General features: G+C 43.5%; 1 protein-coding gene across 22 annotated transcripts in view; it reads right to left on the bottom strand.

Moving 5' to 3' along the window:
• LOC129695551 (receptor-type tyrosine-protein phosphatase delta-like) overlaps positions 1-23,596 on the bottom strand; it is a 570,848-nt gene that overhangs the window by 119,958 nt on the left and 427,294 nt on the right. For 9 of the 22 annotated variants that reach the window (XM_055632599.1, XM_055632618.1, XM_055632598.1 and 6 more), the window contains 3 exons: positions 16,907-17,494; positions 16,447-16,547; positions 4,122-4,378 (listed from right to left, as the gene is read on the bottom strand). In XM_055632599.1, the coding sequence (XP_055488574.1) occupies positions 4,122-4,378; positions 16,447-16,547; positions 16,907-17,494 (946 nt within the window). The remainder of the gene's footprint in view (positions 1-4,121; positions 4,379-16,446; positions 16,548-16,906; positions 17,495-23,596) is intronic. The other 13 variants (XM_055632601.1, XM_055632606.1, XM_055632608.1 and 10 more) reach the window with 3 other exon arrangements.

Genomic DNA, 23,596 nt, shown 5'->3' with positions numbered 1-23,596 from the left:
TAGTTATAAATCATGAGCATAACCACATCCAAAATTAAGCATCTTTAGAAAGGAAGGGCAGGAGACAAAGGCGCAAGTGAGACAGAGTGAGAGAAGGAGAGACAGCAGTGGCCCCAGGTGTTGGTATGAGCTTCAGCAAAGAACCGGAGGCAGTATTTCAAACTTAAGGGAACTGGGTTAAAAGAAGCGGCCAAACATCCAGAGGCACGGATGTAGGGCACAACCTAGGGCATGGGGACTGACCTTTGGTGGCTGTGGGCCCGAAGACGTGATTAGGGACAGTTCAGGGGCACAGCAGAAGAGCTGCCGCCTCACAGTGCTAGAGACCTGGGCTCGATCCTGACTCCAGGTGCTGCTGTGCAAAGATCCCCCTGTGACCGTGTGGGTTTTCTCCAAAAGCTCTGATTCCTCCCACATTCCAAAACACAGGCATGTTTGTAGGATAATTGGCTTCTGTAAATTGCACCGAGTGTGTGGGATGCGAAAGTGGGAAAAACATAGAACTAGTGTATTGGTGATCAATGGTTGGTGTGGACAGTGAGCTTAAGGGCATGTTTCCATGCTGTATCTCTGAACTAAACTATACAATAAACTCAGAAGAGCAGCAGGCCGATTACATCACTGGTTAACGTGCTAAAAATAATAAACAGTTCCATTTTGAAAAGTGAAAATTAATACGAAAGCATTTTTCAAGAAAATGGCAAATAATTGACTACTATGACGAAAGCTGTCGTGTGAAAGCAAATAGGCTTGACACTAAATATATCCCAAGAGCAATTTCCAGAGCAAATTTTGCAAACTTTATACATAAAATTTATGACCACAGGACGTGGATTTTATAGCCTAAAATTATACATCATATGCAGATCTTTTAATAAAGATGTCGTCATTTTTATTTCAATATATAAAATTAGAGAAGGGCTTTGATAACATTAAAAATATTCAAATATTTCAAGTTGTGGTCGGGTCCTGAAAACAGCTGATCTGGTCAGATTCATCACATCAACAGAAATGTTCACCGTGGTCAGACTGCTAATTAATCTATTTAACCATGTTATGGAAGTTTAAAAAAAGTTTATTTTTGAAGGGTTTAAGGTTGGAATTTAGATTACCAAAATAAGTGCTCAGGCAATCAAACAAGCATGAAGGCAGACTGTATTTTATGGTTGGTGTGATTTTGCAAAGGATGAATATAAGTTTAGAGGTCCTTGTTGTTGAAAGTGATTTCTTTAAAAACATAAGATCTAGGAAAAAGTGCAAGCCATTCTCACCATTTACCTCCTCCACTATCTTGTTGCCATTTTTCTGTGCTAACCCCTTAACCTTTGAACTTCTCCCTAACCATAACATATCTCTGTCTTGAATATACTGGGCAATTAGGACTGCACAACACAAATGGGTAGAAAATTACAAAAATTCACTGTTGTGTTCAAGAAGGAACTGCAGATGCTGGAAGATCGAAGGTACATAAAAATGCTGGAGAAACTCAGCGGGTGCAGCATCATCTATGGAGCGAAGGAAATAGACGACGTTTCGGGCCGGAACCCTTCTTCAGACTGAACTCCAAAAATCCAAGTGAACTCCAAAAATTCACTGCTCCCTGAAGTGAAGACATCTCTTCCCATCTCAGTCTTGAGTAGTCAATCTCTTACTACTACTATGACCCATGGTTCAAAACAGCCTAGACAGGGGAAATGCACCTTCTTTGTATCTATTCCAACATCTCGCAAATAATTTTCCATACTTCAATGAGATCACATTTCATTCTTCTAAATGAAAAAGAGCATATGCCTACTTTACCTAAGCTCACCAGTTACGACAATCCCATTCCCCATCCTCATCCTTGAGGAACATGGGTTGCATTTCCTCCATTGCAAGTATACACTATCATGGGCATGGATACTAGAATGAACTAACCAAATAGAAGAGGGGAAATCAGTTGACAGTTGACTCATTGCTTGTGTAATATCACGAAGACCTCATTTTATTTCTGTAAGATGCCTCCACTCTTGCAGTCAAGGTTTCTTGCAAGCTTCATCATGCTGTTATCAGGCTTCTGAATGGTCCTTCCATAAGCTAGGTTACTCACCTCTACCCCATGGAGGACATTAGACTGTGGAATTGATGCGCTACAATGCTGAGACTATATTCCGCCCTCTGTATCTTCTCCTTTGCTCTATCTATTGTACTTACAAATGACTTGATCGTCTTTATGTATGGTATGTCTGATCTGTTTGGATAGCATGCAAAACAAAGCTTTTTACTTCGATATACATGATGATAATAAACCAAAACTTAAAGGGCAGCATCCAATTCGCCTTCATAAATACTTACCATTTCTGCATATTATCTTTTAGCATTTGATGTACTGGATGTTCAGGTCCCACTGAAGACCAAGACCTTTCATGCACTCATCATTGAAACGGTACTCTGCTCATCTTTTTCCCTGAATAAAGTGGCTGACCTCACTTTTTACCACATGATATTCCATTCACCTCGTGTTGTCCGTTAAATTATCCTGTCCATATTCACTGCACCTTCCGCAGTCACCTAGCTTTGCATCAACAAATAATTTGGAGGCATCCTTCATCGTACCTTCACCCAACTCACCGTTAGCAACTGTTAAAAACTGGAGCCAAGTGAATGAATCCCTCTCACAGCCTCATAACTCCAAAAGGTATTCCTACACAGTTTTTTGTTTGTTAACATGTTCTCAGTCTACATCTTGATATTACCCCAATTTCACGAGTACTAATTTTGTTTAGATTTCCCAAGGCATTGTGAATGTCTACGTATATCATGTCAACTGATTTCCCCTCTTCTATTTGGTTAGTTACAACAATGAAAATGTGTGATTTCCCCCATTCATAAATCTGTGCTAACTGTACTCAATCCACTCACTATTTCGCAACTGCCCTGTTGCCACATCTTTCATTTAATTTTTTACAGATTATGAAAATTAATGTTATGTAAAATAAATGTGACCACAGGAAGTGAATTTTATAGCCTGCAAATGCATGTCATATGCAGGGTTTTCAATAAAGAGAAATCTCATGGTTTATTACTTTAATATATAAAAATAGAGAAAGTTTTGATAATATTAAAAATATTCAAATATTTCTAGTTAGGTCAAATGAAAACAGCCGATCTGATCAAGCTGATTACATCAACAGAAATGTTTGTGTTGACTGTTAAATTAACTAAATCAGTACTCGTGACAATTCTTATAAACAATGTGGTAATTATTTACAAGCCTTTCTGGGATAACTGATGAGTACTCTGGAGGATAACTTCTTTTACAAAGTCTGACTTACTGCAGGATCTGAGACGCTTATCAATTTTAATAAGGGATTCAGAGGAAAAGGGGCACCAAGTTTTTGTTTAAAAAAGTTTTAATTTACCATTCTCAGTATTTGTTTCTGTTATTATGTATTCTTGTTATTTAAACAAAACTTTTCAGTTTCTTTTGTGTATCTCAGAATAGAGACATTTAATTGTTAAATTCAGTGACAGCTTTGGTTGACAACAAATTTCACACTCCAGCATTGCCTCACTTGCACTATTATAGTCTGGATACCAAGTGTAACAGATAAAGTATAGTATTATTGGTTTACTATATATTTCTTATGTTGTAGCAATAATATGTCTGTAAAGCTGCATCAAGTACCATTTTTCTATCAAGGTACCAACACAACGTTTAAGAAACATTTAAGCAGGCACATGGATAAGATAGCTTTAGAGGGATATGGGCCAAATGCAGGCAGCTGGGACTAGTGTAGATGGGACATATTGCTTGGCATGGGCAAGGTTGGTGGAAGTGCTTGTTTCCATGCTAATTGACTCTCTCTATGACTCTAAGTAAGAACTTCATTATTCCATCCCCCATGTATATGACTATCGAATCTTGACTTGACTCTTGTGCGAGGCTGTCAGTAGTTTACAGGGATGAGATATCTGCACCACCTGAGGCCCACTCGTCACCCTGACCTTCGCTGCCTTATTTGAGGGCGCAAAGGGCCAGTGTGGTTGGATACAAGGCAAGCACGCCGGTGGAAAAGTAGCCTGCCAAAGAGACTTGAGCAGAGCTTCATACTGTAACTGATTGAGTAACCGTTGCTTACTTTACAGGGGCTGGTGGCGTTGGCACTGCTGTCAATTCGACGGTTAGCATTCCATCTGAGTTGGTTTTCTCAATCAAGACTGGCTTGGTACGGAGAAGGTCCGGTGCTGTGTGCGCTGAGACCACTTGTTGTAATCCTCCAGCACTGTTCCCGCGATTGGTCAACACAAACGAATACGACGTGTCGGGGCTTAAATTGGTGATCAGTTTCTGCGCAGCTCTGCCGTCCACTTCAATGTGGTCATTGTTATAGATGATCTAATTGAATGAAGAATAAAACTGCCATTAGTCCCCTTGAAATCAATTCAACATAACTGAAACAGCAGCAAACCCCTCAAACAGGGCCGACGGCCTGTTGCAATCCGACTTAAAAATTAAACTCCAACATTTGGAGCAACCTGCAGAATGTTGAAAGTACGTGTGAACGTGAACATTACAAGCAGGAATAGGCCACTCGGCCCCTCGAGTAGATTCCGCCAATTAAGAAGTTAATGGCGCTTCTCATTTTAACTCAGTTCTGCATACCTGTCTACCCCAGAAATATTTCTGCTCCTTGCTTATCCATCTAACTCTAATAATATTAAATGGTCACTTCCACCCTTTGAAGACAGGCCCCATAATATTGTTGAAGAGAAAACAAAAATTGTTTCATCTATGGATTAAATAGATATATAAAATTGTGTCCCATTGAAGGAAATCGTTCATCCACATAAGTAAATATTCTCTCTCTAACTGCTTATAAGACCTCCAAGATCTTAGATATTTCAGATAAACTCCTCGTTCTTAGTTTAGTATAGAGATACAGCACTCGCACCGTCAATCACTCGCACACTAGTTCTATGTTCCACTTTTGTACCCTTCACACTAGGAGCAATTTACAGAAGACGATTAACCTAACAATTTTCATATCTTTGGAATGTGGGAGAAAACGCACGCAGAAAAAACTCATGCAGTCACAGGGAGAATGTACAAATATTGCAGTTTCTGTTCAGTTTCATTTTCAGTTTAGTTTATTGTCACGTGTACCGAGGTACAGTTAAAAGCTTTTGTTGCACGCTAACCGGTCAGCAGAAAGACAATACATAATTACAATCGGGCCATTTGTAGTGTGTAGATACATGATAAAGGAATAACGTTCAGTGCAAGCTGAAGCCAGTAAAGTCCAATCAAGTCTGAGCATCACAAAGAGGTAGATAATAGTTCAGCACTGCTCTCTGGTTGTGGGAGAATGATTCAGTTGCCTGATAACAGCTGGGAAGAAACTGTCCCTGAATCTGGTGGTGTACGTTTTCACACTTCTTTACCTTTTGCCTGATGGGAAAGGGCAGTAGAGGGATTGGCCAGGGTGCGACTCGTCCTTAATTATGCTGCTGGCCTTGCCGAGGCAGCGTGGGGTATAAATGGAGTCAATAGAAAGGAGATTGGTTTGTGTGATTGCCTTGGGCTATGTTCACGATTCGCTGCAATTTCTTGCGGTCTTGAATACAGCTGTTCCCAAACCAAGTTGTGATGCATCCTAATAAGATGCTTACTGTGGTACATCTTTAGAAGTTGGTGAGAGACACAGAGGCACAGATAGCAACCATAGTCAAGATCGAACCTGGGTGTCTATCGCTGTGAGATGGTAGCTCAACCTCTGTGCTGTTGTGCTGCCTTTTTAAGCCCCTCCTGATGCAAGGAGATTGGCAAAGAGCTTTCATTTTCCAATCAATGTTAAAGGAAAAAGTTGATCCAGCTATATATATATATACACTGAATGATATGTTTTTATATCTACTGTGGAAAAATAACACACTGAGCAAAACCAATTCCTAGGCAGTTAATAGGAAAGGATCATGGATTTAACTGATATAAGAGAGAAATATCAGTGACTGTAACATTTATTTTATCTCTCTATAACTACAAAAAGTCACACCAAATTAACAGAATACGGTGTTTATTGTCCATGCTGATTTTAGCAAGCAGTAGGTTATGTTATGTGGCAAGAATATTTTGGTTTGTTCAAAGACTCATGGGGTCAGGAAGGAAACTATTAACTGAGTATTGAAGTAGCTCATAACATAAACTGGATCGCTATCTGCAAGAAAATTTCTGACCAGAAAGTAAGGAAGATAAATATCCAAATCTGGAAGGGAAAAAGAAAATCTCATAGGATGATTAAAGCAGAATAACCCCAAAATACCAAGCATCCACAAGAAATTTTAAATTTCAATAGAAATAAAAGGCATTAATATGTTATGAATCTTATAAAATGAAGGGCATCTTGCTAAAGACGATCAGCAGGAATAAAAATGCAGCCCGTTTTAATGAAGGTATCATATTCCCTGGCAATAGCTGTTAAAGCCAGTAGACTGGTATGAAGTACATGTGTTTGCAGAGTACACAGAGGCATCATTGCTTTACTGGATTGTTGTTGCTTGGAGGTGCATGGGCCTTGACCTTTGCTTGACGTCTGTAGGTAAGGTCAGACTGCCATATTTTCCACGGATTGCACTGTTATTGAGCAATTATCTCCTCCTTTAGGCTGTGACATATGTTGACCCGGTTCAGTGGAAAGGCCGCTGTTCAGTCAACCTGGATCCTGGAGTCTTTGCAATAACTCAGGCTGCAGTTCTAGTGTAAATCAAATCATTGGGGGAAAAATGCCCAGGGACCATGTCCGACAGGGCAATAATTGAGTTACACCTGGTGTCCACGAATGATACTGCTCGTCTTTGGATCCACATTAATAAATGGACAAACAAATTTATGGAGTAATTTAAGTAAGGACTCTTAAGAAGTTACATGTGGAGGAGTATAAAAATCAATAAGGATTATGGGTCTGGAGGAGAGAAGAGGATGAGCACAGAGAGTTGAAAACCAAGCTAAGGTTTAAAGAACAAGGAACTGCAGATGCTGCTTATTTTTAATTACAAAACCCCCCAACAAAGTGCGAGAGTAACCGAAAGGGTCATGCAGTATTTCTGGAGGACATGGATTCTTATTATGTAGGAAAGAACTACAGATGCTGGTTTAAATCGAAGATAGACACAAAATACTGGAGTAACTCAGCGGGTCAGGTTGATGGATTCATATTCTCCAGGGATACTGCCTGACCCACAGAGTTACTCCAGCATTTTGTGTCTTATTTATGTGGAATTTACGATCCTCATTGACCTCCTCCACTAGATCAAGCAAATAAAAATCAAAGCATTGCTTAACTGGTGGCCAATAAAGGTTGGTAATTCTAGGGTGAATGTTAAAAGGCACTTGCTATGATCCAGGGCATAAAGAGTAAAGATTTGAATGACCTCATGGCTTGAAGGCAGACTGAGGTTGAAACAGGCAAGTCTAAAAGTAATAAGCATCGGCTTCAACATCACAATACTGAATAAACTCATCTCTCAACTCCTGGTCGTTGGCCTTGGGGCCTCGCTCAGTAACTGGTTTATGGACTTCCTGATCATCAGACTTTAGTGGGTCAGAATTGGACATCAGATTGCCTCCACTTTTACCCTCAACTGCTCAGGGTAGTGTGCTCCACTCCCTGTTCACCCATGATTATGTGGCCAATTATACCACCAACTCAATCTTTAAGTTTGCTGATACCACAGAAACCCAGGAAAGGGTTTGGAAACTTTCTACCAGGAACAACAGCCTAGAACAACATTGGGAAGATGAAAGAAATGGTTGTTGTCATAAGGAGGCAAGGAGGTGAAGATCATAAGATCATAAGTGATAGGAGTAGAATTGGGCCATTCAGCCCATCAAGTCTATTCCGCCCTTCAATCATGACTGATCTATCTCTCCCTCCTAACCCTATTCTCCTGCCTACTCCCCCTAACCTCTGACACCCGTACAAATCAAGAATCTATCTATCTCCGCCTTAAATATATCCACTGACTTTGCCTCCACAGCTTTCAGTGGAGGCATAACTTTGTCCTCATCATGGAGCTGATGTAGAGGTTCAAGTTGGTTGACAGCTTCAAATTCCTCACATAGATGTCACCAGCAACCTTAACTGATAGATTCATACTGACGCAAGCATCAAGACTTGGTGTCTGAGAAGATTTGCCATGTCCACGGGGATTCTTTCACATTTCTACAAATGTGTTTGAGAAAGTGTTCTGATGGGATGCATCTCAGCCTGTAATGACAATTGCTCTGCTCTCGACTACCTTCTGGGGAAGATAGAGGAGCATGAAAGCTATTATGTTGAGATTTAAGAAAAAAACTTATTCACCACTGCTATCCAACTCCATTTTATAGTTACCAGGGAAAAGGACAGAGGTGGTAGTGCCAAAGATGGCTGTTGCAAGGAGGAACAACAATTATGATTTTAGTCCTTTCAATATTTAACTGGAGAAAATTTCTCTCATCTGCACCTGAATGCCAATTAAATAAACAGACAATTAAGAGACTATGGAAAGGACAATAGAATGATGAGATAAAGCTGGGGTCCACTGACATACATCTAGATGATATGGCTGAGGGTTAACATGTAAATGACGAGCTAATGATCAATTGATTGAAAGATACAGCATGGAAATAGGCTCTGGCGCCATGAGTCCATGCGGACCATTGATCACCCATTCATACTAGTACCATATTATTCCACTTTCACTCACTACACACTAGGGGCAATTGACAGAGGTCAATTAACATTCAAACTCGCATGTTTTTGTGATGTGGGAGGAAAGCCACATGGTCTGAGGAAGAATGTGCAAACTCCACACAGACAGCACCAGAGTTCTGAATCGAACATGGATCTCTGGTGCTGTGAGGCAGCAGCTCTACGAACTGTGGCAATGTGTCTCCTTATTCGTGGATAAGAATTTAGAGATCAAACGCATAAACAGTTTCTTTAGCCCACCGGGTCTGTGCCGACCAGCAATCGCCCCGTACACTAGCACTATCCTACACACTAGGGACAATATATAATTGACCTACAAACCTGTACGTCTTTGAAGTGTATGAGGAAACCGGAGCACCCGGAAAAATCCCACACAGTCACACGGAGAACATACAAACTCTGTACAGACAGCACCTATAGTCAGCATTGAACCTGGGATTCTGGACCTCTACGGCCACAACTACCACTGCACCACTGTGCCGCCCCTAGATCTGGGGTAATACAGAGGGCCGGGGAAGAGAAAGTGCTGCCTATTCTCTGGGTTTGACAGGAGAGATAAGAATGGAATGAGGCAAGTAGCATCTTGTCCTGCTGAATATCCCTGCAGGGGTTTTGCAGGATGGACACATCAACGAGCAGCATTGGCTCTTGCTGCAACCTGACAACATGGATTTGCATAAGTACATTTGGATGGGCATCAGTATCTGACAGAATGATGTTGGAGATTTTGCTTTGGTCGTCCCAGATATGCACAGCAAAGAGATGTGACACACTAATCTTAGATTTCAGGATGTGATGTTCACATGAGCAAAATGACAGAGCAATGACTGTATTGTAACTGACTATGATCGTCTCACACATAAAATGACAGTGGCGGCAGTAAAAGGGATTTAAAATATGTCTGTGATAGTTCTGGGTCGCAACAACAGAAGTGAGTCTTGCCTTCCGACTTGCTGTAGGAAATGGAGGGAATATTTAAAAGCAGTATAAGAATCAACCCAGCCTGAAGATGGGTCCTGATGCCAAACGTCACATATCCATGTTCTCCACGGATGCTGCCAGCACTTTGACTTACTCCAGCACTTTGATTCTTTTGTTACAAGAATCAATTTTTTTTCTTCTAAAGAAATAATGGTTAACTAAAGGCATTATCATATCCTGTGAAATGTATGAACCCAGTGCGTGAAATTCTTGAAACACAGTTAAGTGAATTGAGTGGAAAGCCCCCCTTTTTACACTGATTGTTGAGCACAGAAGCATTCATAAAGGATGGCCCGGATTTTGCTATTTACTCAAAATCATCATTACAGGTCCTGCCCCACTTGGGCAACATTTTCGGCGACAGCCTGAAAGAAGTTGGCGCTTTGTGGTCGGGTCGTGACGCCGGTTGACGAGTGGTGACACATGTAGTGACCCACGGTGTCTCCCTGCCGCCCCAGGATTTTGGAATGTTCAAAATCCTCACGTGACATCCGCGTGTCTTATCTTGTCGTGCGCCCTTTTGCACGATGACGTACGGGTGACGCGTGGTGACGCACGGTCATTGCCTATGCTAATTTAATGTGCGTCATCGGGCATCAGCATGAGTCACCATGTGTCACTATGCGACAACGATGCGTCATGATGCGTCGTGATGTTGCCCCAGATGACGCAACCTGTCGTGCCTTGCCGTATCGTGTCGTGTCGCGGGTGGACGTACACTGATGGTTGTGATGTCACAGGTGCTGTTCTATGCTGTCGTATGTCGTTTTAGGCGACACTGATGCCCGTCGTCTCCCAAGTGGGACAGGCCCTTACACCACTACTCAGTCTGAAAAAGGATCTCAACCCGAAATGTCATCTATTCCTTCTCTCCATGGATGCTGCCTCACCCATTTTTGTCTACCTTCGATTTATCCAGCATCTGCAGTTCTTTCTTCAACAAAACTACACATATCTAACTCGGCACAATATACGAGAGCTGATTCTACATGCTTAAGTGCTGGTTATCTCTGTCAGGTTCTGCAGACACTCCTGATATAGACTGCAACCATTTTGAAACCAGTTTGAAAAATCCATATTTTAAAGTAGTCCTAAATTTGACAGCTGTTATGAGGGGAAATGGTAAATCCATGCCGGTATTTAGGAGTGACCCGAGGATCCAGGTGACACTCATAACCATGAAGGTAATAAGATGCGTAGTGAGTTGGGAGAACATCTTTACTGCTCGCATTTAACAGGAAAGGAGAAAATGCCCAAACAAAACAAATTTCTTTGAATACCGGAATGGCTGGAATTTAAACTCACTTTTACAACTAAGATAGACATAAAGTGCTGGAGTAACTCAGCGGGACAGGCAGCATCTCTGGAGAAGGGCCTCGACCTGAAACGGCACCCATTCCTTCTCTCCAGAGATGCTGCCTGTCCCGCAGAGTTTCTCCAGCATTTTAAAAGATAAAATGCTGGTTTTAAACCAGCATCTGCAGTTCTTTCCTACACCTCTTATACAACTACACTGGAATAGTATTAGGTTGGATTTGGGTAGTTGATGGCTTAAGTCAAATTATTGTTATGAGTATAATAAAGAATTTCCCAACTGTCCTTCACTGATTATTTAGCTCTAAGTACCCAGAGAAGGAATTCTGTATCATTATATATTTTTTAGTCAGTATTCATTTAAATGAAACCATGTTTATCTCAACGATAAGATGGCTTTGAATCTACAGTACTCTACTTAAAGATAAATTTGTACATACTAAGCAATGTAAGTATTCTATGAATCTGAATACCACCCAGGCTCATGCTTCCTTACACAGCTGCCCTAATCTTTCAGAGAAAGGAAGAGGCAATACCTGACTTGACGACTTTTAAATGCTAAACATTCCTGACATTTCAAAGGCTTTGTAAGGAATGTAGGGCACTGCTCTCCAACATGAACTACTTTGATCGATAAAACCATGACTAGAGTTTGAGTCATGCAGTCACATGGTACAGAAACAGGCCCTTCGGCCCACCATGTCCATGTTAACCATGTTGCCTGAAAGTAAGCATGCAGGTACAGCAGGCAGTGAAGAAAGAGAATGGCATGTTGGCTTTCATAACAAGAGGAGTTGAGTACAGAAGCAAAGAGGTCCTTCTGCAGTAGTACAGGGCCCCAGTGAGACCACACCTGGGGTATTGTGTGCAGTTTTGGTCTCCAAATTTGAGGAAGGACATGCTTGCTATTGAGGGAGTGCAGCATAGGTTCACAAGGATAATTCCCAGGATGGCGGGACTTTCATATGTTGATAGAATGGAGCAGCTGGGCTTGTCTATTCTGGAATTTAGAAGGATGAGAGAGGATCTTAGTGAAACATATAAGATTATTAAAGGTTTGGACATGCTAGAGGCTGGAAACATGTTCCCAATGTTGGGGGAGTCCAGAACCAGGGGCCACAGTTTAAGAATAAGGGTTATGCCATTTAGAACGGGGATGAGGAAATATTTTTTCACACAGAGAGTTGTGAGTCTATGGAATTCTCTGCCTCATAGGGTGGTGGAGGCCAGTTCTCTGGATGCTTTCAAGAGAGAGTTAGATAGAGCTCTTGAAGACAGCGGAGTCAAGGGATACGGGGAGAAGGCGGGAGAAGGCAGGAACGGGGTACTGGTTGTGGATGTTCAGCCATGATCACATTGAATGGTGGTGCTGGCTCGAAGGACCAAATGGGCTACTCCTGCACCTATTGTCTATTGAAGTACTCACATACACCAAGTCTGTATCTTGGTACACGTGACCATACTAATACCAATTTCCGTCACATGGCTATATCCTTCTTGGCCTTGGCTGATCACATGCTCACCCAGATAGTAAGTGTGGCCAGCATATCCCCATCCTCCACTGGCCCAGTTCCAGTCTCTGTACGTAACTTTCTTCAGATCCCCTCTAAACCTTCTACCCTTTACTGTAAATCTATACCTTCGATTTATAGGTGCCTCAGCAACAGGGAAATGTTACCTGTTACCTACCCTATCTGCCCCTCATAATTTTAACATCTTAATACCCCTATAGCTCCAAGGAAAACAAAGCTATCAAATCATCCTTCATAACTGAAAAGCTCCACCCCATGCAACATCCCAGTGAATCTCCTCTGCTGGAGGTTGAGGGGATCCTTGATGAGGGTTTTCAAAATCCTGAAGGACCCAGACAGGGTAGATGATAAGAAACCTTCCCCTATGGCAATGTTGTCTAAGAGCAGAGGGTATACAGTTATGAATTGCCCAGACGTATAAGGCTGCTATCCATGATCAGGTAAATGGTATTAGTATGGATGGGTATCCACTCGTTGACATCCACTTGGTTGGCTGAAGGCGATATGAGTCTAACTCCTATGTTAAAAATACCAACTGGAGACAGTTTTAAAATAGTTTTTTTTTAAATGTATGGCAGCTGCTGTAATATCTAAAGCAAAAAGACAACTGCTGGTAAATGACAACCAATCCATTGTCACGAAAACAACTGCAAGTTAACAGAGGCAAGTTCTGAGGAATGGTCATCTGAAACTTTTTGCCTCACTCGCCTCTACACTGCTGCTGCCCGCTGCGGAGTGCGCTTCCAGCATTTTGGTCACCCCTTCAGGCATGCATCAAAGTGGTTCCTCCCTGTTGTGACAGTACGAGTGAACCCAAGTCTCACTTTAGACCAGTCCACCGCTTGCAATCGCCTCCCTGCCCAATCTTCCCATATCCTCAATGGACCCTCTGCAGGGAACACCCTCAAAGACTCTGGTCCGATCAGCGAGGCAGGGCCTTCAGATCATGAATCACACAGAGACATGGTCAGCCAGCTGATGAAGCCATGCCACCAGGCTCACACAGATGTCTAAGCTGTCACACTGCTCGAACATTATGAATGCCTCTGACGTTCAAACCAAATGAATAATAAAACATATTATTAACTTTGTAAAATATGTTTTTACAACAGTCAAAGTGCATAAAGTGCTAAATGATTCAGGAAAAGTATTTTACTTATCCCAATCAATTGAAAACAAAGTAAGTAAAAGTTATCTCCTTCCCTTGCAGCTGTGGCTGCCCAGTTGAAATTAATGCAGCATAATCTGCAGTGGATTAAATGGGTAGATAACACTGCCCCAACTACTGGGAAACGGCATGAAGTGTGTAAGCAACTGCTGGTCTCTGTGTAGACGTCTGTGTAAGTTCCCTGGTCTTGGCAGCAGTGATTCATTGTGCAGGTGTTTGGGACTTGCACCTTCATGGAGTCCAGCGTCTCCCCACAGTTATGAGGATAATGCAAGCTGCTCCACACAAAACTGCCACATCTTTGTGGGTCCATGAAACTTCAAATGCATGATGCTAAGATCCTAAACCATGTACAGTGCATGATCATGGAATAAAAAGGAAGCAATACAATTCTTAAATAGTATATTCAGCAGAGAACCAACCCACACAGCAGGTCAGGCAGCATCTCACATCACACTGAATCAGTCCGAAGAAGGGTCACATCCTGAAACTTCACCTATCCACATTCTCCAGAGATGCTGCCTGACCCACTGTGTCACACCAGAACTTTGTATCATTATGAGTTCCAGCTATCTATCACAACTTTTCAACAGCAGTTTCCTAATCTTCTTATTTTCTCACAAGTGGTTCTCTTCCATTTTATTACCTCAAATCAGTGTATTTCTTGTTTCTGATTTGAGTCTAGAAACTAATTAGATTTAGCTTGCCACAACTAAGATGTTCTCCTGTATTAACATCCTCCATTTGATTTGATTCTTAGTTGATTAATCTTTACAAAATCTACCAGTGATTCTTTTTGGATTTATATTCTTTATACTTTGTTTCCAATTCTATACTTTATATGACTGTTAACTAATGCCTTTGGTTCATCCATTTTTTTAAAGAAAAAAAATCATACGATGTACAGATTAAATAATATTAGTTTATTCCTCGACTCTTTTGTTTTTAATTATGTTTACTTTCGCAATGATTTTGTCTGTTAACTTGCCATTTAATATTATCACTAATCCCTTCTTTAGATAGTACTTCATTCACCTCACCTGATCTTTTTGCAATCCGGGGCATCATTTTGACCAGGAATAGTACCAAGCCAGTTTAGGAACTCTTTCTATGCCGTCTTTCTCACTCCTTATGATTTTCATTGGGTCATAGAACAGAATTTATATCACACAGTACTAAGCAAACCCTTCAGCCGACAATGTCCATGGTTACCACTGAGTGCCTATCTACACTAACCCCATTTATCAGGCTTGGCAATATACAATGCTCATCAAGATATTTCTTGAATATTTTGAGAGTACCTGCCTCCACCATCCCCTCATGAAGTGCATCCCAGATTCCAACCATTCTTTGGGGAGAGCAGGGAGATCTTATCCAGTCTCTCCCCATTGCCTCAACACAATACAATGCAATACAATACCGTTTATTGTCATTTGAACCTCAAATGAAGTTCAAACAAAATTTGGTTTCTGCAGTCATGCAAGAAAAGAACCAAGACACACACCAACACAATTTACAAACATCCATCACAGTGAATCTCCTCCTCACTGTGATGAAAGGCAAAGTCTTGTCTCTCCCCTGCTCTCCATTCTTCTCCCGATGTCAAAGTTAAAGTCAAAGCCCCCGGCGGGCGATGGTAAGTCCCACGGCCATTAAGGCCGCTCCGGGTGATGCAAGGCCTTGCTCCGGGTCTTGATGTTGGAGCCCCCGGCAGGCACTAGCAAGTCCCGCGGCAGTTCAAGCTGCGCCGGGCTATGTAAGGCTCCGCTCCAGGTCATTTTCAACCCCGCAACTTAGGCGGGAGAAGTTGCAGTAGTGGGAGCTCTGAAAAGCGGTCTCCCACCAGGGACCTACGAGCTCCCGATGTCACCGTCCACCGGAAATGCAGCTGGAGCCTCCGAGCTCCGGTGTCGGGTCTCAGCCGCGCGCCACCGCAGCTCCTCCCGTTCCGAACTCGGCCAGCTCCACAATGGTAAGTCTGCAGGCTCCGCGACTGGAGCCCCAGGTCTTTCCGATCGGAGGCCGCTCCACGGTGCTAGGCCCCAATGACAACGGAGACCCAACAGAGAAAAGGTCGGGTCTCTGGTGCAGGGAAGAGATTTAAAAGTTACCCCCACCTCCCCCCCCCCCTCCGCCCCCACACATGCACAGCTAAAAACAATATAAAAACCACTACAAACTACACTCAACGGGACAAACATTTTTTTAAAAAGACAGACGGAGTGCAGAGGCCACTGCAACATCGGTCGAGCAACCTATTATTCGCCACACGCCACCCTAGACAATGACCTGGTGAATTGTTTACTCTGCACCCTCTCTCTTTCCTAATCCATTTGTACTTTAATCAATTTGAAGATAGTTTCCGGAATAATCTTCAGTGAAATCATTACAAAACTGACACTTCCAAGAAGGTAATACACAAGAACCAAGTTAAACCCTTCTCGGAAGTCCTAATTGCCCTAATGTGCTAAATATAAATTGATGGATAGAAATTATAGCCGGTAGTATTAATCAGTTTAAAATGTGGATTGTTATTACACTAGGAAAGAAGACAATAGAATACAGTACATGAATGTTCTCAATAACATTGCCACTTCTCATTTCTATCCTAAGATATGTGTGACGAACAAGCTTATGAATCTAAAACTTTAAACCGTTCACAATAGCAACTATTTGTGTTGACTCGGAATTTATTTACAGTGGAGACAAAGAAACTCACTTTGAAAGGAATGGCGGTGTTGTAGTTTTCAGGAATTTCCCACGTTAATAAAACTGACGTCTTCATTACAGCTTTTACATGAAAATTTTTTGCAAACACTGCTGAAAAGGTAAGAAGAGTGATAGTTTAGATGGGACCGCTCAAACTTTGTTTGTGGATTGCAGCAGTACTCTTGTTTGTATGAATCACCTCTACAAAACTGAATATTGCATGACCTGTCATTATCTCGAATCTCTCCAAATCTTATTGACTAAAACTTACCTTTATAAGCCATACAGGTTTAAGCAGTCTCAACGGAATGCATCTATGAGCACAGAAGTCCCAAAGGATATTAAGACTCAAGAACATTACCTTTCAAGTTGGTGGAAAGAAGTGAGATACAATGCATAATCTTGGTGACCCAGCTCATTAATATCGTCACCCACCTGCACCAAGGAGCATACAAATAGACAAATCCTACCTGGATCCAGTGGCAGTGTCCGGAATTGAACACTAGGACTATATGGACCAGGACCTTTACTTGTATGAGCTCGCACTTTGATATCATAAGTGGTGTCAGGTTTAAGGTTGGTGAGCTTCAATGTTGTCTCAGGAGAAGCCACAGAGATCTCTATAGGATTGTTTGGGCTGTTGATATCTCTGTACAGCAAGATGTACTCAGTGATTAAACCATTCCGCTCTGCCAACACAGGAGGCTGCCATTTCAGCTCAATACTTGTGGCCGAGGAGCTAATGGCATGCGTGTTCTGGGGAAATCCACTCGGTCGGTCTTCTGGGATTGTGATTTCTTTCACTATCTCCTCCCCGAAACCAACTCTATTTTTTGCAGAGAGCTTGAAGACATAGGAGGTGCCCTTGTGGATGTCGGTCGCCGTGTAATGGTCATCTCTCTCAGTGAATTCCAACGTCGTGAGTAGTTCAGAGTCTTTGCGCCCAAATTTTAAACGATAACCCACAACTGGGCCGAAGGTTTCCACGGGACGGTGCCACTGAATGAGAGCTGTGTTCATCTGCGTGTGACTAACCAATAGCCTAGGCCTTCCAGGAACTGTAACAACAATTAAGATTAAATTACAATTCTCTCATTTCCTAAGGTTTGTATCCAAGAAAGAAACTTAAATCATTCATTTGTCAAATCAAATTTCAGTTGTATATATCATTCAAATAGCTGCATTGATCAAGAATTCCTTTTGTCTTGGATTTTCTTTGTATGATAACTCAGGAGTCTAGTTCTGGTAAAAAAAAATGAATAGCTGCCTTTAACATGAGAACTATCGGAAATATGTTGCAAATATGCCAGGTTTTATGAGGCATATTGCTATATGAACTCAACGGGGCAGGCAGCATCTGTGGAGGGAAGTGGAGAGATCTTTGGTGTTGGGCCGTTCTTCAGATTGAACTTCAGACCAGATCCAAAACATCATCTCTCCAGTTCCATCTGCAGATGATGCCTGACCCCACCAGAGATCCTCCAAAATCCCAAACCTTTGTTCATGATTCCTGCATCTGTGGTTTCCTCTGTCTCCATTTTACAAGGCTGGTTCAGTAAACATTGACAAACTAGTAACCACTACCAAGTCAGGAACATTAAACAGTACAGCAGAGGAACAACGCCTGAGCCCAAGATGTCTGTATCAACCATGATGCCAATCCAAACTAATCTCATCTGCCTGCATAAGGTCCATATCCCTCCCTTCCCTGCTTGTTCATGTTTAAATGTTGCTTAAATATTGTAATTGTGACTGCTTCTACCACCCCCTTTAGCCGTGCATTCTAGGCACCTTTTACCCCTCTGTGTAAAGGAAACTTGCTTCATAAATGCCCTTTAAACTTTGACCACAAAACAGTTATCAGAACAGCAGTCGCTATTCATCAACCTACACTGCCAACTTTAATTACCGACTATGTCATAATAGTTAATATGACCAGCTTCACCTGTTACAGAACGCAGTAGAGTACAGCACAAGAATAGGCCCGTCAGCCCACAATGTCTGTGCTAAATGTAACACCAAGATAAACCAGCCTGCACAAAATACACACCCCTCCATTTCCAGCATATCGATGTGCCTATCTGAAATCCTTTAAAACGTCACTGTGGTATTTCCTTTTACCACCACCCCTGGGAGCGTATTCCTGGCACCCACTGCTCTCTGTGGAAAAAAACTTGTCCAGCACATCTAATTTAAACTTTTCCCTTCTCACCTTAAATCTATGCCCTTTAGTTTTTCATTCCACTCTGGCAAAAAGGTTCTGAATGTCTACCCTATCTATAATTCTCATATAATTTTACAAACCTCAATCAGGTCTCCCCTTAACCTCTGGGGTTCTAGAGAAAACAATCCAAGTTTGTACAATCTCTCCTTGTAGCTAGTATCCTTTAATTGAGTCAGCATTCTGGTAAATTCCTTCTGCACCCGCTCCAAAGCCTTCACCATTTCTGAAATGGGGTGATCAGAAGTGCAAGCAGTATCATGGGTCAATAATCAATTTAATGCTTGGAAGTTAAGTGTTACCATTAAGTGATGTTTTCTGATTTGAGGTGTTAGTGCAGTCATTTGGTAATGTTGAAGACTTAATTATTTCAGGTCTGCCAGGTGAGCTACTAAAAATTGTGTTAATGATCTTACTAATTTAGTCTAACATAATCATAGATTCTTGCCTCTCGTGTTGCTTAACAGCTTCTAAATCATGCACCAACTACAGAGAATGGAAATCACAAGGGATCTTCCAAGGCAGGGTTCTGAATAGTGAGCCAAAAACAAACTGCTGAAGGAACTCAGTGGGTCAGGCATGTACGGATGTGGACAGATAGTGCTTTGTGTCAGGACCCTCCTTCAATCAGATATTAATTAATGGGAATCACAATAAAACAAAGTGCTTCTTTTTTCCATATGTGCCATCCATCTGCAATTTTTAAATGCCAAATAAAGGTATCAGTCGAGGTTTAAAAAGCATTGCATATTTGCTTGAGCAATTTCTTCAAAATGTATACCAATTAATATCTTCTCAGTTTTGGCTTCCCTTGTACTAAAAATAATTTTGGTTATAAAGCAAAAGCTTTTTTTCACGTTCCCTGAAAGAATTGGGACAAAGAATAGGAAATAATTTACTATTGACGTATTCCCATATTAGAGTTAGAAATAAAGCATAGTTTTTAATAGATCCAATAAGCAATTGCCGAATCACATCTCAGAGGCTAGCTAGAATGCGCAATTGCTGCCATACAGAATGGCTCTGGCAAGCAGGGGCTATGCACTTGATTAGCAGCCAGACAAGTATATGGGAAAGCGAGGGAGTGCCAGAGATGCCGCCAGGTTTGAATGGATTAGGGTGGAGGTAACCTATACGGAGCACAAACATCAGCATCAACCATGGGGCTCAATGATTCGTTCCTGTGCAGTCATTACAGCTGGCTGTAATGTTTAATTTTCGATGTAAGATAATTGGATTGGAAGTTTACATCAGCTTATTGCTCAGCTAGAAGAAGTAAACCAAACCCATGTTCTTTGCTAATGAAAGGGCTGGTGAGCAAAATGCAGTTGGTTATTTAAAAGCTCAGTGTATGGATGGCACATTGGCTACTTCTCCAGTGGAGCTGTGCCAACAGACACTCTCTTCCTCTCACAGAAGCACCTTATTGGCTAAGACAGCACAACAATTACAGGACAATACACAGCGAGAGGCTGATCTCTGAATTACTTTGTCTATTCATCGCTGAATGAAGTCCATTCGAGCATGTGAACTATTATGCAGCTGGTTGCTGTGATTTCTCCAACACCATGTAGCCATATACTTTCCTGCAAGTTAATTCACAAGACCAGGGGTGTCCAAACTATGGCCAGCGGGCCACATCCGTCCCGCCACAAGTTTTTATCCGGCGCGCAGCAAGGTCAGCGCAGGACAGAGTTGATTCGAGTTGGGGAGCATGGCGGCCCGGAGCTGCTCTTAGTGTTGTTACTGGGTAGGTCCCTTGAATTGTCAGAGCCAAGACATCATAGGGCCGTCGTGAAGAAGGGTGCAATGGGGGGGGTGTTCGGCGGTGGCCAGAATTGGTCAGCAGCGCGTTATAACATGCAATTGCACCTACATGCCCTCCCTCTCTCTCCCCTCTTTGCCCTCTCGCTCTCTGTCCTCTCTCCTCTCTCTCTCTCCCCTCTCTCCCTCCTCTCCGTTCTCTCCCCCTCTCTGCCCACTCTCTCTCTCCACTCTGCCCTCAATCTCTGCCCACTCTCTCTCTGCCCCCTCTCTCTCTGTACTCTCCCCTCTCTCCCTGCCCTCTCTCCCTTCTCTGCGCCCTGCCCTCCCTCACATCTCTGCCCTCTCTCTCTCTCTCTCTCTCTCCCTCTCTGCCTTCTCACTCTCTCGCTCTCTGCCCCTCTCTGCCTCTCCCTCTTGCTGCCGCTCTCTGCCTCTTGCTGCTCTGCTCTCTCTCTCTCTCTCTCTCTGCCTCTCTCTCTCTCTGCCACGCTCTCTCTGCCTCTCTCTCTTTTTATTCTCCAAAAACTTTATTCACACCAATCGCATGATACATCACATCAAAACACAATCAGAAAGTTACAATGTATCAAGTAATCATGATAGTACAATAATGCATTCCATATTTACAATACTCTCAACCCCACACGGTGACCAGCGCCTATGGAAGGCCTCCAGAGTCCCCGTGGACACTGCGTGTTCCCTCTCCAGGGACACGCGCGCACAGACGTAGGCCCGAAGGAAGGGCAGGCAGCCGACTCTAGCATGACCATCGACCTGTCCACTGCCTGGACCCACGAATGGCCAACTTGGCCAGGCTCAGGAGCAAACTGACAATGAGCACATCCGACGGAGCAGGGGTAAGCTCAGTGGGAACCACTCTAAGCACACGCCACTCCTCGACACCCGCCATGACAGGGTAAGGACCAGCCACTCCCACAGCCACAACATCCCCCTCCCCTCGTGGAGCCACATGCTGGCTGAAAACAACCAAATTCCTCACTCTTAGTACATCACGATAGAAACTAGGCAAACCCTGTAAGGCGGGTCGACTGAAGCCCGCCACTGGGAGCCGCGAACACCCCCTTAGGCAACGACTACGTGGCCAGAGCGTGCCATCTGGGGGGGGGGGGGGTCTCTGCATACATATACCTCCGCAAAGTCCTGAGACATAGAGCCGCCACCTGGGTACCCACGCATACCAAGAACTGGCAGCCCTCCTCTAACGGGAGACTCTGGACCGCTGCGGAAACCCAGTGCTTCCTATTTCCCCAAAAGAAATCCACCCGCTTCTTCTGTAAAGCAGTTACAAATATAGAGGGCGGGACAAGAGAAGCCAGCCGGTACCATAACATTGAGGCCACCAGCTGGTTTATGACCACCTTAAAAGGAAAGAACTCCAAGCATGCCTGACCAGCGTCCCAGCCGGGCAATCACTTTCATCTCCAACTCCTGCCAGTTCACCGGCTGAGCACCCTCAGTGGGACTCGGGTACACCCCCAGAGAGAGGAGGTGCGTGGTGTTCCACGCATACAATGTCATCTCCTCCGGCAGGTGGTCTGCCTGCCACTGACCCACTAAAAGTCCAGAACACTTACTCCAGTTAATCCTGGCAGAAGAGTCAGCCGACAAAATCTTCTGGCAGTCACGCATCCTCCGCAGGTCACCAGGGTCAGTGAGCATAAGGAGTACATCGTCGGCATAAGCCAAAAGAACCACCTCCACCCCCAGGCCATGTAGGGCCAGGCCTGTCAACCTCCGAAGAAGAAGAAGAAACAGGAACGGCTCCACACAGACCGAGTACAACTGACCAGACATGGGGCACTCCTGACGGACCCCCCTCCCAAAATGAAAGGGAGCCAACAGCACACCATTAACCTTCACAAGACACTCCACTGCAGCATCCAAAAGCCGGACCCAGGCCACAAAATGAAGTCCAAATCCAAACGCTTGCCACATCCCGAAGAGGTATTCATGCTCTACCCTATCAAAGGCCTCTCTGCCTCTCTCTCTCTCTCTGCCTCTCTCTCTCTCTCTCTCTCTCTCTCTCTGGATCTCTCTCTCTCTCTGCTTCTTTCTCTCACTTTCTCCCCCTCTCTGTCTCCCCTCCTCTCTCACTCCCCTTCTCTCGTCAATCTCTTCCCCGTTTGGGAACCTAACTTTTTTCCTGTCGGCTCTCCGGTGTTGTTGGCCCTAACATCGTGGAGCCGGCGGCGGCCTCCGGCCGGGACGAACCTGAGGCCACTGGTCGCGGATCCTGCGGACTCACCATTGCAGAGGCTCTGGCCGCAGGCCCGGTGGACAGGAACATCGGGAGCTCACAGGTCCCTGGTGGGAGACCACTTTTTGGAGCTCCCGCAACGGCAACTTCTCCTGCTGGAATTGCGGGGTTTAAAGGACTCGGAGCGGGGCCTAACATCACCTGCCGCAGCTTAAACGGCCGTGGGACCTACCATCACCCACCGGGGGCTTTAACATCGGGAGCCCCAGTTCGCCTCGACGCTGCAGTTGGACTGCTGGACCACGGGAGAACAAAGGGAAGAGGTGTTGGAGATCCACTGTGATGGATGTTTATGTAAACTGTGTTAAGTGCGGGTCTTGGGTTTTCTTTGTAATGTAAGACTGTAGAAAATGCAATTTCGTTCAAACCAAGCTGTTTAAATGACAATAAAATACATTCTACTCTATTCTATTCTACTATGCTGGAATCTGACAGCTCCCCAGCCTCTCCCTACATCCGCCCTATTTTGTTCAGCTAGGTTCGTCATCCTGACAAAGCCAGAAAGAGACACACAAGGAGCTCTCTAATTTATTTGACAACCCCCCCCCCCCCCACACACCTTTCTGAGCCAGGTGCCCACAAATCGGGAGCATTTGAAGTTAAATATAGTATTACCTCACATAGTATTATATAGGTTTTAATATTTGGTGTGACATTCTAAAACGTGAGTAGAAACAGCAATCACCTTTCATTAAACAAATATGTGGTGCACAGATACATCCAGGCTGCAAAACTATTCAGTGTCCCGTGAAACATCTTGAGAATCTATTGGGAGCCAGCGCTGCATGTAATAATTTTCCACTGCAAACATCTGTGGCCAGACTCCTGTACACAACTTGCTGCACACAGGGAGGATGGCACTGGGGCCCACTGACTGCTGAGATCAAGTTCCAA

This window comes from Leucoraja erinacea, chromosome 3 (genome assembly GCF_028641065.1).
Source record: "Leucoraja erinacea ecotype New England chromosome 3, Leri_hhj_1, whole genome shotgun sequence".
Classification (NCBI taxonomy): domain Eukaryota; kingdom Metazoa; phylum Chordata; class Chondrichthyes; order Rajiformes; family Rajidae; genus Leucoraja; species Leucoraja erinaceus.
This window is presented reverse-complemented; position numbering and strand designations above follow the sequence as displayed.